General features: G+C 53.3%; 2 protein-coding genes across 2 annotated transcripts in view; both read right to left on the bottom strand.

The window, feature by feature from the left end:
• acin1b (apoptotic chromatin condensation inducer 1b) overlaps positions 1 to 457 on the bottom strand; it is a gene marked incomplete at both ends in the record, with an annotated part of 34,099 nt that extends 33,642 nt beyond the window's left edge. The window contains one exon of the mRNA XM_084461167.1: positions 260 to 457. Coding sequence (XP_084317293.1) covers positions 260 to 457 — 198 coding nt within the window. The remainder of the gene's footprint in view (positions 1 to 259) is intronic.
• A 1,737-nt stretch (positions 458 to 2,194) lies between these two features.
• efs (embryonal Fyn-associated substrate) lies at positions 2,195 to 10,307 on the bottom strand. Its single transcript, XM_084461166.1, has 7 exons — positions 9,904 to 10,307; positions 7,471 to 8,802; positions 6,487 to 6,609; positions 4,876 to 5,856; positions 4,316 to 4,387; positions 3,030 to 3,287; positions 2,195 to 2,825 (listed from the first exon to the last, which is right to left on the bottom strand). Exons 1-7 carry the CDS (start codon positions 9,913 to 9,915, stop codon positions 2,643 to 2,645), a joined length of 2,961 nt encoding a protein of 986 aa, XP_084317292.1. The 5' UTR covers positions 9,916 to 10,307; the 3' UTR covers positions 2,195 to 2,642.
• Between the last annotated feature and the right edge of the window lie 3,692 nt (positions 10,308 to 13,999).

Here is a 13,999-nt window from a genome sequence, read left to right as displayed (position 1 = left end):
TTTATAGCGGGATAAGACACCGAATTAAAAAAGATAAAAGTCGGGAATCGTTCGAATCCCGTTGGAAACGCATCTCGAGCCTCTCTGCTCACATACGGGTCCCAAACACAACGTTCCAATACCGTTGGAAACACATCTCGAGCCTCTCTGCACACATACGGGTACTAACACAATCCTGCCTTCCCGCTTCAGTCTGACACACGGCCTCCTGCTCAACTTGACAGGTACTCGTTAGGAGCACTAAACACGCACAACTTACCCCTTTCAGTCGCTTAATGAGTGCGTTTTTCTGTCCGCTTTTGGACAGATTGCGATGTTCCAAAGCGACTTTCAAATCCGCCACACGGAGCGAATGCAAAGGTTTACCATCAAGCGTAACATCCTCAAGTTCCGCCATTTTGCCTCCCCTCTCTGGCTCCGACTCCAACAGGCGTCGTAACGGCTCCTCCGACGTCATAGCTCGGTAATCTCCGGAGGGGTGGTAGAAAGATCGGATTCTCCATTTATTTTTACAGCTTTATCATAATTTCGTTTTATTAGAAATGGCTCACGTGATATAATTAGCTAAACAATGACATCGATAAATAAAAAGGAAGAAATGCACAAAATGGATGCCGTTCGCAATCTGAAATGAACAGGAAGGCACAGCCAGTGTGGTGGAAAAATGTATTTGTGCAATTTTTTTAGCAGGGAAATACTCAATTGACAAGTATCAGAAGTGTTGTAGCTTCTATACTGCGATGACTCACGTCAATAGGCCTGCTGACAAACCTCACTGAGCCACGTAACAACCCCAACAATACCACGTAGTGTAAAATAACATAAAAGCTGTCAAAAAATACATTCTGATATAAAAAAAAAAATCAAAAAAAAAAAGTAGCTTAAACAGTAACTGTTCTTTGTTTTTCTTTTCAAACATTACTGATCAATTTCATTCACTGAGTGAAAAGTCCCTGGTTAAATATGTGCATATATAAAAAAATAAGCAAATCAAAGCCATGCAGGTCAATCATGAAGCAAATATCGATCAATAAATATGATTGTTATTAAATGGTTGATGCTGTTATATAATACCGACACGGTGACTTGTGCAGGCATCGAGGTACCCTCCACTAGGTGGCGATCAAAGCTAAAACACTGCGGTTGGTCCTTGGCGAGGCCTCTGTGAATGTTGGCCCTCGTACATCTTTGTCCTCACAGACATCACAACCACTCTTGAGACTGAGACGGCATTCCTGAGCCTCACTGACCTGCTGAGGCAACCGGGAAGGAAGCCATTTGAGGAGGGAAAAATGTGACATGTGGATAGACGAGCAAGGCAGGAAGACGGATCGCCTAATGGGTTTCAAGACGAAACATTACAGGCCGTCGTAGAACCCAATGTTTTCGAGATGTTAAACGCTATTCCAGGTTGTGTGGTTGAGACCTGATCATCTTTGCAGACCATCTGTGTTTTGTCTGGAACACACTCAAAAAATACAAAAAAAATGCTCCATTTCGCAGATCTCTACACTTGCAGCTCATGAAACGGATCTCAGAGGCAGTCTGTCAACCGTGATGGAGTAGACGGTAGTCACAGGCATGCCGGTAAACCCAGGAGCTCCCTGCATAGAGAGGACAAGACATTCTTCCCATAAGACTGAAACCCATAAGAGAATAAGACAATGAGCGCAGGACAGGCGCTGACATGTTAAACCCAACAGACCGGTTTTCTGCCCTGTGTCAGCCAACCCCCTATCGTGGGAAAGAACACGGCATCCGTTCTCCCAAAACAGGTTCTTAAAAAATCACTCTCAACCTCTCTAAACGTCTCTTCTATGAGCTCCGTCTCACACCAGCCCTCACATTGGTTGTACTAGAGAGGGGCTTTCTTAACGCAAATGCCAAAATGGTTGTCGTTGAGGGCGATATCTGGTCGCCAGTTGAAGGCAGATGAAGTAATGAAGGCATTGCATTGCATCAACGCAAAACCTTCAGCACCATTTACTCAGATAGGTCATATATAGGGAGAATTAGTTAACCAAACAGCATATCGTCCACTTTATCCCCACAACAAAAGGCATTAACACTGAGTAAACCTCCACAGCCCTTCCAGACCCCAACCAGCTCCCCACGGTCTCAACACACACAATAAACAATACCCAACACTCACATACTAGTACGACTTTGGAAAAGCTGAACGAGATGTAATAAATAGAGATGCAGATACACAGAAGAGAAACAATGATAGTGTCAACGGGAGAAGGAACATGGCAGGTGAAACATAAGACTCCCAATATAGCGTGGTCCACGGGGGACACACGATTAAGTCACAAAGAGGTTTCCGATATAATCAATAAGTTATCAGGGAGACGAGAGACAAATGTGCTTGGCACCAAAGCACAGCGGTGAATAGAAAAACTCAAGGCAAAACAAACACACACACACACAATCTAGGTAACTGTGACGATTGAGTCACAGCGATCACACTTCTTATGCACTTGTCATTTTAAACTCAAATGATTCCACCTCGTGACTGTACTTCAAACCATTCAATCGCAACACAAAACACACCGACAACTAAGGCGTTTCAAAGAGAGAAAATGAAATGCACTTTGTAGTGTAAACAAGTTTGGGAAGAAAAAATTGAGGGAAAAATAGTGTCAAGAGATTTCCGCCAGCCGCTGGAGGAGGCCGGAGAAGCCAGCTGCATGCTGGGATAGCTCGGCCACTCGGTCCACCATTTCCTGTGTGGCGGAGACCGACGGGTAGTTCTGCGCTGCTCCTTTGGTTGCCACGACGACTGCCTTCAGGGCCTGGCACAGCCGTCCCCCTGAGGTCGTGACCTGTGGGCAAAAAAAACGATAAATGAGAAGTACAGTAAACTAACCAGTAAGTATTTATACTCTTCGTTGTACCCTCTAAAGTGAATACTACCTTGTTGCAAGCTCATCAATTGGCTTGCCTTACAGGGCGAAATATGATATCAGACTCACCACATGGAGTGTGTGTGTGTGTGTCTGTGTGTGTGTGTGTGCATGTAACCTCACCTTAGTCCTTAAATCCGGGGACGCCAGGAGGCGGGAGAGCGTGTCCCCGATGAACACCAGCTTGTGCGCCGTCACGATCAGACTCTTCCCCCGCGATACGAAGACGCGCGGCGGCTGGTTCCCCTGGACGCTGCCGAACAGCAGGTCGATGGAGTCCGCCAGGCAGGACAGGTGGGCCAGGCTCTGGGAGGAGTAGAACGCCAGCAGCTCCGAGTCCTCCAATGACAGCGAGGCGGGCAGCGGAGGGGAGGGGCTTAACTGAAGATGGAATAATGGGAAGAGAGAGAGAGAGAGAGAGAGAGAGAGAGAGAGAGAAAGATAAACATAGGATAAAGACGAGATAATATCCTAACGATGAACATTTCATGACTCAAGTCGCAACTGTAGTTTTGTTCGAGCCATAATAAACAGCACTGTAATCTCGCCTTGTCATCATTTGCTTTTGCCAGTGTTTGTTGACATGCCGGTAAAGCTTTGTTGAACTGAATCAACATAAAGCCAGCAGTGTGAGGCTGGACCGGCAGCCATGTCACGCTCTGCACACTCATTGTCCGACGGTCGGCCGCCATTGTCTATTTATGCAACATTCCCAGAATGACAGATGACCTCTTGTTGGGCACCTATGACGCGACCTTAGGTCTACAGAAAGAGGGGCTATGACTACAGAACGACAGAGAGGCAGAGGGGGGGGGGGGGTAGGTTTGCCCCGATCCCATCGTACCCCGGGTCAGCTGATCTGGGCAGGATGAGACAGGATGACGAGTCAAACGGGAGAGCAGGGTCACTGCCGACGCTACTACGCGTTAGATCAATGACTCACTGTACAAGGACGGTGAATATACACACGGAGCGAATCAATGACTAATCTAGGGACTGAGTGTGTAATCTGAGTGTAGTGTGTGTGTGTGTGTGTATGTTTAGAATGGGCATCTGTGTGCAATCAATGTGAACCATGAATATGTGAGAGACCGAATGTGGGTGGCCGGACATGGGATTATCGGTGTGTGTGTGTGTGTGTGTGTGTGTGTGTGTGTGTGTGTGTGTGTGCGAGAGGCGGTGAGAAAGAGAGAGAGAGAGAGAGAGGGAGAGAGAGAGCGGGAGAGAGAGAGAGGGAGAGAGAGAGAGAGGGAGAGAGAGAGAGAGGGAGAGAGAGAGAGAGGGAGAGGGAGAGAGAGAGAGAGAGAGAGAGAGAGAGAGAGAGAGAGAGAGAGAGAGAGCGGGAGAGAGAGAGAGAGAGAGAGAGGGAGAGAGAGAGAGAGAGAGGATGGAGAATGTCTCTGAGTTACCCTGGGCTCTGTGGTGTCGGTCTGGGTGTGGCCGTTCTCTGTGGGAGCATCTGGTGGGGGTTCGGGTTTTCCCTGAGGGAGGGAGACAAAACCAGAACGTCGTCGCCGGGAAAGAAAAAGGAGTCGGTCAAGCGGGCGCAGCGTAGGGCTGGGTATCGATTTATATTTCAAGAATCGATTCGATTCCGGTTCAGAATCGATTATCATGATTCGATTCAATTCGATTCAATATCGATTCGGTTAGTGTTACTAAAACCTGTTTTTTTTAAGCTGTAACCTTAATTACATGACTGCCAAGTTATGCAACACATCAATACTAGGGATGGGTATGGATACTGATTTCCACAAATGAATGAATGAATGAATGAATGATTGAACTATTCATTTCTTCATTCATTCATTAAATAAAAGATCGATTTTGGGATTCATGAATCGATTCTGAATCATTTGATTCAGAATCGATTAATCGATTTTTTAAACCCAGCCCTAGCGACGAGCGAGGGAGAGAAACGGGTCGGAGCCGAGAGGCGGAGAGAAAAGTCTCGGGAGCCCCTCCTCACCTGTAGTTTGACGTAGCCCACGCTGTCCCCCGCGGGTACGGGGGCCGGGGCGGGGGGCGTCAGGCCGATGCCGGCGTACTCGTTCCCGGGGTCGTCCTCTCCGTCGCTCGGCCCCAGGGTCATGGTCACGGAGGGGGGGGCGGGGGGCAGAGGGAAGGCGGGCTGCGGGGTCGGCGGCAGGGGCCTCTCCTGGATCCAGCTCCCCTTGCGCGACCCCATCCCTCCGCCGCCGCCCCCCGCGGGCTTCCCGTCCGCCACGGGCAGGGCGGGCAGCGGCCTCCGGGACAGCGAGTCCTGGGAGGGGAGGCGGGGCCGTCCCTGCGTCTGCAACAGGGCGGCGGCGTCCTCCAGGGCCCTTTGGACCGACGAGAGCAAGGCCTCGGGCGGGGGGGCGGGCCCGCACGACGACAACGCCGGGAGGAGGTCGGAGAGGCGGGCCCAGGCCTGATGGAGGGGCGGAGCCGGGTCGCCCGATTGGCTCGTCTTCCAGACGGACAGGATGTCGGCCAGTGAGGCGGCCAGGTCCCGCGAGGTGGCGGACGAGGCGGAGCAGAGCACCGACTGGACGAGGCCGGAGAGCGAGGCGCGCCACTGGACGTCGCCCGAGCCGTTGCTGGAGACGGACAGGCGGCGGGTGGAGGACGAGGACGACGAGGACGACGACGGCAGAACGTCCGGCGCCAGGGCCGGCATGTCGTAGATGCCGCAGTCCGGTTCCGAGAAGTCTCCGGGGTCTCCCACGCCGCCCCCCAGGGACGCACGTTTTCCCGGGCCGGGGACAGAGTAGACCTGGCCGTGCTGGCCGCCCTCCTCGGGTGCGCTCGATACGTCTCCCGGGGCGAGGGGCAGGCCGGGCAGCGTGGGAACACTGTAGACGTCGTCGTCGTCGGCCTCCTCCTCGACGCACGCTGGGGCGCCGTAGATCTTTTGCGGCTGGGAATCCGACGACAGGCTCAGTATTATAGTGGGGACGTCGTAAACCTGAGAGAGAAAGAGAGAGAGAGAGATGTGTGTGTGTATGTGTGTGTGTGTGTGACATATAAAAACGTTCCCTAAAGAAACACTGCACACTGCGTGAACCCGAGCCGCTGAGTATTCAATTAGAGAAAGAATTTTCAGGGGCCCTGTGAGATTTCTTAGCAGGCACCGAGTTAGACAGCCGCGTGAAAGAGGCATCGCACTCGTATCTTGGCAGACGCCGAAACGACAAGGCGCAGACCGCACTTGACCGTGAAAGAAAGCAATAAGGAGGTCCAGGAACGGCTCCTGTTCACTACGGAGGAGGAGACTGAGGGGGGGGGAGGAGGAGGGGGGGGGGGGGCATTACATTTCCACACCAGACAGCTGAGTGTCCTGCAACTAGCTGACAGAGAAAATAGAAGAGGAATTCTAACTCGTCAGGACGGACTCGGAGCAGACGGAGAGACAGGTGCAGCCTGAGACAGGCGGAGAGAGAGGGAGGGGTTAGGAGGAGGAACAGGTGAGGTGTGTGTGTGTGTGGGTGTGGGGGGGGGGGGGGGTGCAGGCGAGGGAGCACAGATTCCAGAAATGGGCGAGCGGAGTGCGAGATAGAGGGAGGACAGATGGCGTCCGTAGGGGGGTGATCCTGACCTCTGATCCCTGGTCAGACGGTGGGGGCAGGGCCCTGGGCGTGTTGTAGATGTTGTCGTCGTCGCAGAGAGCCGACGCCGGGGCCGGGCGCTGCCACCTACTGCTGGGAGGAGTATCGTACACCTGGGACACAAAATGGGGGGGTGGGCGGGGGCAGCATAAGCAAGAGCTGTGCCAAGCTGATGTGCAAAAAGCATAGGGAGTGTTTTCAAGAGCATCATCTCAGTATGAATAAATCTGCTTGCCTTGCAACCTTGCCTACCGCCCGGAAACACGCAGCGGAGAACCGAACGCCGGCAGCTTCCTACAGATCGTCTTACACTTTCTACCGACCGGCTAAGCACTCAAGTCATCACTACTTCTTAAAATAGTGGACGCCCCACTGTCACCGGCAGACCTCCCCGAGTCCGATAGATACCCCTGTGTCTGCTGTGGATGTCGTAGCATTTAGTTAACACACACACACACACACACGTACACACAGACATACACCAGCCCACTTCTGGCTTTAGGCCTGGGCCATAGCAAACACACACCAGTATTTGCCATGTCTCTCCTATGTTGTTTTCTAGCTTCTCTTACTCTGGAAATGTAATTTAATGTTATTTATTGCTTTATAAATTCTTAAGTTCTTATCTGGTAGACAAACATACTCCTGGAGCTTGCTCGATCGCCTTGTCGAGAGGCGTCAGGGAAGAATTTTTACAGCTCACTTATCTGGCCCCCGGGTGATTACTGTTTTTTTGCTTCCCTCTGGAATATGTAGAGAGTGGGTCGTATGCCCACCTCCCTTGTTCTCTGTAAAGCGCATTGTGTTGCCTCTGGGTATGAAATGCGCTATACAAATACAGCTTTGATTGATTGATTGATTGAATAAGAACGTCTCCGCAGTGACCGATTGGAAGGAGATGAGGTTACTGAGCCCCAGGGAGTGAACGGGGTGGGAAAGACACCGGGAGAGGGGGGGAGGGTGAAACGCCTCACCTGGTCGTCGTTGCCCTCGTTGTCGGGGTCGGCGTTCTGTCCGTCCTCCGCCTTCCTGCTCCGCCGCGCCGCCTGGCCGTCGTCCGTCCCCCTCCCGTCCCCCGTCCCCCGGGGGTGAGGGGGCGCCGGGGCCGGCTGAGCGGCGGCGGGCGCCAGGGCTGATTGGGCGAAGTCTTTCCTGGTCACCCCCCTGACGGGCGGGGCGGGGGGCGGCGGCTTGCGGGCAAAGTTGGGCGACCCCGGCACCCTGGCCTGCCTGGCCAGGAGAGGGGAGCCCCGGTGGGGGGCCGGGCCCAGCTTGCCCCCCCGGGCCGTGGGCGGGGTGGAGGGAACGCCCTGACCCGCCGGAGGCCTGAGGGCCACCTTGTGCTGAGGGCGGGGCGACGCCTCGGCCGGGGAGCCCAGAGCGGAGGCGCAGTTCTGGGGAGTCCTGTGCAGCCCCGCCCCTACAGGGGTGGGGGTCTGGTACAGCCCCGGGGTCTCCTTGGCCGGGGCGGGGCCGGCTCCCCCGATGGCCGGCCCCTGGGCGGGACCGGCCGCCGATCCTCCTCCTCCTCCTGTCGGGGTCTGGTACACGTCCTCGCAGGACACCGCCAGTCCCCTCGGAACCAGGTAGCAGCCGTCAGAGGGGCCGGCCGGCGCCGTCGTCGTCTCCCTGGGGACCAGGTACGTGTCGTCCTCCGGGCCCTCTGCCGCCACTCTGGGGCTGAGGTACACGGACTCGGCCGCCAGCCCGCCCAGGGATCTGTGATGCTGGGACGCCACCAGGGGGGAGGGGGACGCGGGGGTCTGGTAGAGGGCGGCGCCGGCGGCGTCCGCGCCCCTCCCCCTGAGGGACGGGGACCGGGGGCGCCCGGCGACCGCGCCGGCGGCGTCCCAGTCCGGGCGGGGGCGGGTGCCCGAGCTGGAGCGGGAGCGCGGCCGCCCCCCCTCGGCCCGGCGAAGCTCCCCGGGCCGGGACACGGGCACCGCCGCCCCCGGACTCTGGTACAGCGCCTCCCCGAGGCCGGGCGGGGAGCGGTACACCCCGTCCAAGTCTTCCGCCGTGGCGGCGCCGGCGGCCGTCCGGACCAGAGGCGGACCGGGGGAGAGGTAAACAGATTCGTCGCCGGGGGGCCGTCGAGGGTCGGACCCCGGGGCCGGCGGGGGGGTCTGGAGGAGGCGGAGGCGGTTGGCGGGGGCGATACCCTGACGTCCGTGCAGGGAGCAGAGCCACCAGCCGGGACCGCCGTTTTGCTCCTGTTCCAAGACCATCAGGATGTCCCCCTTCCGGAAGGCCAGCTCTTCTGGACTCTCCGCCGCATTGTCAAACAGGGCCTTCGCCAGCACCGTCTGAGGGGTGGGGGGTGGAGAGGAATAGGAGTTGGCTACAATCAGATAATAAGAGACGTTCTCATAACACACACATCACCCCCCAGTGGAAACCTCTCGCCAAAGTCTCAAGCAACTTCCATTAAATCATATGGGCCTATCCATCTTACTTCCACCGCTCTTTTTTTCCCCCCCCTTGATTTTAATGGAAAAAACATGCATAAATGCAACGTGTACTTCTCAAAGTACCACTGGACTGGCTGCAATATATAGAAACCCAGGAAGAGAGAGGGACACACACACACACACACACACACACACACACACATAGACTGTATAAATACCCCCACCGCAGGGAGAGAAAGCCTAAATAGCCTTAATTGACATTACAGTAACACTGAGAACATTGACTTGATGACGCCTGATCAGATGGCTGATTGTTCAACTATGCTAATGGCGAAAGCATGGGGAAGCAAGGACAAATGATGCGTGTGTGTGTGTGTGTGTGTGTGTGTGTGTGTGTGTGTGTGTGTAAAAGGAGAGATTGTATACACATCCCGACTGAATGTAGACCACAATAAGAGCAGTATCAAGGCAGAGTGAGACAGTGAGCTAGTCACTCAGGTCAATGGCTAAAAAGACAAGAGGGCTGAAGTCTGATTCAATGGCCGTGAGAGGAAAGAGGGGGGGGGCGGCGGGGGGGGGTGGCACATCTGTCCCTTTTGAGGTTTAATTGCCCTCCCTTATAGCAGCCCCTCTCACTCTCATACTCTGCTTTTCTGAACCATGGGCCCCCTGGGGACGAACTCTACAGCTTCAAGCTGAGCCCCACGGCCGGGGCTAGAGGTTTATTCAAGAGAGAATCCTAGAACGCCCCAAACACACATTACAACAGCGCTCTGTGAGCCTCTATGTGTGTGTGTGTGTGTTTGTGCGTTGGCTGAAAAGCAAGGTGACGGTATTCTCCACTGGGAATGGAGATGTAGTGTTGTGAGCAGTGCCTTGCCTGTATATTGTTCAATGTCACACGAGAAACACCACACACACACAATTTGTACACACAAAAACTGAACACACACACACACACACACACACAGTACTATAGCCAGAGTAGCTACTTACTGAAAGGGACATGTTTTCTTCCTATAGCAGTCTCTGGGAAGGTGCACTTGGACGTCCGTCAGGCTCGAGGAGACACCGGATCATCCATCTCGAGACACACGGAGGGTCGTGAAGATCCGCTTCCCCGGTTCGGTCTCTCTCCGCCGCTTGGACACCTCGAGGGTTCAGCCGCCCGTCCTCCTCATAGTCCCACCGCTGGTCCTGTCACACCGCTGGTCCTGTCACACCGCTGGTTCTGTCACACCGCTGGTTCTGTCCCACCGCTGGTCCTGTCCCACCGCTGGTCCTGTCACACCGCTGGTTGTCCCACCGCTGGTTCTGTCCCACCGCTGGTCCTGTCCCACCGCTGGTCCTGTCCCACCGCTGGTCCTGTCACACCGCTGGTTCTGTCACACTGCTGGTCCTGTCACCCGCAGACCTCCGGCACAGATGTGTCTCTCCCGACCCTGGTCAAGCACAGATGTGTCTCTCCCGACCCTGGTCAAGCAAACCACCCGGGTTAGAGTTAATGGCATACTTGTGAGCTTTCATCAATTGTAACGTTAGCAAGGCTCTTCCATTTAACGTTACTCACTCTCCACCAGCAAGCTGAGCTCAGAGACAGCCTAGACCAGCAAGCTGAGCTCAGAGACAGCCTAGACCAGCAAGCTGAGCTCAGAGACAGCCTAGACCAGCAAGCTGAGCTCAGAGACAGCCTAGACCAGCAAGCTGAGCTCAGAGACAGCCTAGACCAGCAAGCTGAGCTCAGAGACAGCCTAGACCAGCAAGCTGAGCTCAGAGACAGCCTATAACCAGCAAGCTGAGCTCAGAGACAGCCTAGACCAGCAAGAGATTCAAAACAATGGGCAATGCTATGCTAGCGTTAGCTGCTTGGGTCCTACGACACAATCCCGTGCGTGCAAAGATCTCGGTATGGTATCAAACTAGTAATCCCGTGGAAAAACCTGTTAAAACAACTCACTTACGGTAGACGGTTTGCAAAAGATCAGTTCCGTCCTTCAAATGTAAGATCTGGTTTTTACAGACCGACTCATCTCAGGTTGGTTCAGTGGAGAGAGCTGCCGTGGGGAGGGCAGGGTGGTCACGTGGTCGGTCCTAGAGGAGTCCGCTTGTGGGACACTTCTGAAAAGTCAACGATGTCCTAATTTCGTTTCACTTGCTCAAAATAAAGACACTCATTTTTCTATACCGATGCATTATATTGCCTTTGTGCATACGATTCGGATAGCCCTACTACTACTCGTACTCAGAAACGGGGTTTTGCCTGCCAAGTAACCAAAGCCCGTGGAATTGCACCACCTAGCGGAGAGCACACTCAACTACAAGACCGGGACAGACCACTGACTACCATGCTCTGGCTCAAACCTCTGAACCAGACATAGTCCAGGGGCCAATACTGATATTTTCACAAATTTCCACTCATCTAGGTAACCATAGAATCGTCATTCCCTTTGAAGTAAATTCACCTTATAGCTTTGTCTGTTAGCCGCCGTACTGCAGGTACGGTACTGGAATGTAACTCCAGTTCTATGAATGGAGCGAGATAGACATTATGTCTCCATCTTCCACCAGTGCCACCAATAGTCTCCTACGTAAGGAAGGGAACTCATGTGCACATGTGCCTCAGTTATTTGTGAATATGATCAAGGCCTACAATGGCAGGTCATGATGTTGCCAAAGTTATGTTTGGATTCCAGGTCCTTCCTCACTCACACACACACACACACACACACACACACACACACACACATAGGACAGAGGGGTAGGAGCATAGGCAGGACAGAGGGTGCCAGCCTGCCATGTTTGAGTGGTGTTGTAGCAGGAAAAAAGTGTCACACACTCCGGCTCCATATAGCCTAGCAAAGCATTTTCTCTTTTAAGAGAATTTGCGTTTAAGCCTTCAGGCCTTCTTCAAAATCAAACACAGTATCTCGCAGGCACTGGTCCACAGCCTATAGTAGCACATCTGATGGTGATTAGACAATTAGGGTGAAAATAATTTCAAGAGGCCTTCTTCAGTAGTCACAACTCTTCAACAGTGACAGAACAAACCGCAGACCATCCAGGGCTGTCCGATATATGGGGCACCCAACGCAATGCGTGGCCCAACGGTTGTGGATGATGAAACGGTGACATGGCTCCTGGAGGTGTGCCCAGATACATAGCCCGGGTGACCCCCTTACCCAGGCTCGGGGTGGTAAAAGGATAGCCCCTCTGCCCCGAGCCTGGGGGGGAGAGGATATAACATTAAACCCGCACGAAGAAGAACAGTGACAGGAACTAAAACCAATCAAATCAGTAAACAAAGTGACAGAAATCAGTCAATCATATCAACAGACAAGTTAAACATCAGCTCTAGATGAACATCATAAACAACTTAATCTAAATAGCCAATGAAAAGAGGTACAGAAAACACTTTAAGTCATCGTTTATATTCAGTCCGTAAGGGAACAGAGATCCCAGGCAGTGGATCCAAGTGTTCCCCTTGAACAAGCTTCCAGAAAGCTGCAGGTCTGATCCATCCATCAGGGAAGGGAGGTCTAGGGAGACGGGCTGGGCTGGAGGTCACCCTCATCTGAATACTCCACTGTGGTCGGGGCTGGAGCTGCGGTCAGGGGCTGGGCTGGGGAGGTCAGCTGGGCTGGAGCAGATGCCTAAGGACATAACGAAATGGCTGTAAACGCAAGTCGCATTGGAAGCGTGCCATGTCACTGGATACGAGAAAATGAACTGACTGACATCACATACCTTTTTGCGTCGAGCGGAGGCATGTTTCAGCGTCTCCTGCAGCTGGGCAGACACCTCCGTCACAGTGGTGCTTGGCTTACAGGCCATAACTGCACCTTTTAACCAAAAAGGGAATGGTTTCAATGCACATGGCATGAAGCAAAGACAATGTATTATTTTGCGAAAATATGAACAATCCCTTACGTAATATGACATTGTAGAGGGTTATATTCTTCAGAGGCTTCTTCCCCCTCTTCCCATGGACGCTGTAGACACAATGGCTGACAGCACCCGCCGGACCACATCTGGCAGATCCTTAACACTTCCCTGCAAAAATAAGGAACAAAGCTCTGCCCGGAAGTTACTCACCATCTTCCTTTGATGCTCCTCGTCCTTCAGCTGCTCCTCCAAGACCTCCTCCGTTTTTGCAGGGTCCAGTGCATCCAGTACTGCTCCCCGTGCGACCCCATCAGACTCCCCGGATAGTCTCTGCGCTAGCTCCCTCAGACTCTGCATGACCGCACCGAGCATGTTGGTCAAGCTGGACAACTGCTGATACACCATCCTCTGGCAATCTGGATATTAACACAGATGTGGCTATAAGTAATTGTACTGTCACATAATGGAAATTTAACTCAAAGTATATCCCCGCATGCACCATGGAGTACTTCACAAAATTCCTCATACCAGCACATGCAGAGCTTGATGGCAGAGGGGTAAGCGGGGGGCTCCGGAAAGGCCAAGTTGTGGGGTTCGTGGCGTGGATAGTGGCGTGATGGCGAGACTCCACCCCCCCAGTTGTGGCTCACTTCCATTGTGTTGTGGCTCACTGGTTTGTGTTGTGGCCGGGTTGTGTTGTGTTGTGGCCGGTTTGTGTTGTGGCCGGTTTGTGTTGTCACCTTTTTGATGTGTTGTCACTTTTTTTAATGCGTTGTCACTTTTTTTAATGCGTTGTCACGTTTTTTGATGCGTTGTCACAATTTTTGATGCGTTGTCACTTTTTTTTTATGCGTTGTGTTGTGACACTTTAGGGCCACTGTAATATCTGACCTGCATTTCTGCTACTCAGTGCCAGTTTAATGTCAGTATGCTACCGGGAGATGCTTTGATTCTCTCAAACCTGTCTAGTGTTTGTTTTTTTAAACCCTTTGTTCATTCTCTGAAATGCGTTATCATTGAACTGGCACAGAGTAGCAGGAATACAAGTCAGATATACGCATGTTGACTGCCCAGCAGGGCCATGTGACCACAGGAAGACAGGTGGCTACGATCAGTCTAATTAGCAGAGGTGGAGGCCACGGGCGGGGCCTAAACCGCCTTGTTAGTGTCCCCCTGCTCCAGCCCTGTGTGGTGGCAGGTTCCTGTTCCT

The sequence above is a fragment of the Borostomias antarcticus genome, assembly GCF_949987555.1.
Source record: "Borostomias antarcticus genome assembly, chromosome: 37".
In the NCBI taxonomy this organism is placed as follows: Eukaryota; Metazoa; Chordata; class Actinopteri; order Stomiiformes; family Stomiidae; genus Borostomias; species Borostomias antarcticus.
This window is presented reverse-complemented; position numbering and strand designations above follow the sequence as displayed.

What these genes read in the sequence shown, in the direction of transcription:
- efs (XM_084461166.1), bottom strand. An exon ending in TGGGCTACGTCAAACTACAG is followed by an intron (nt 4,388 to 4,875) that starts GTGAGGAGGGGC and finishes TCCCTCCCTCAG; the next exon opens with GGAAAACCCGAACCCCCACC. An exon ending in CCGACACCACAGAGCCCAGG is followed by an intron (nt 3,288 to 4,315) that starts GTAACTCAGAGA and finishes TTCCATCTTCAG; the next exon opens with TTAAGCCCCTCCCCTCCGCT.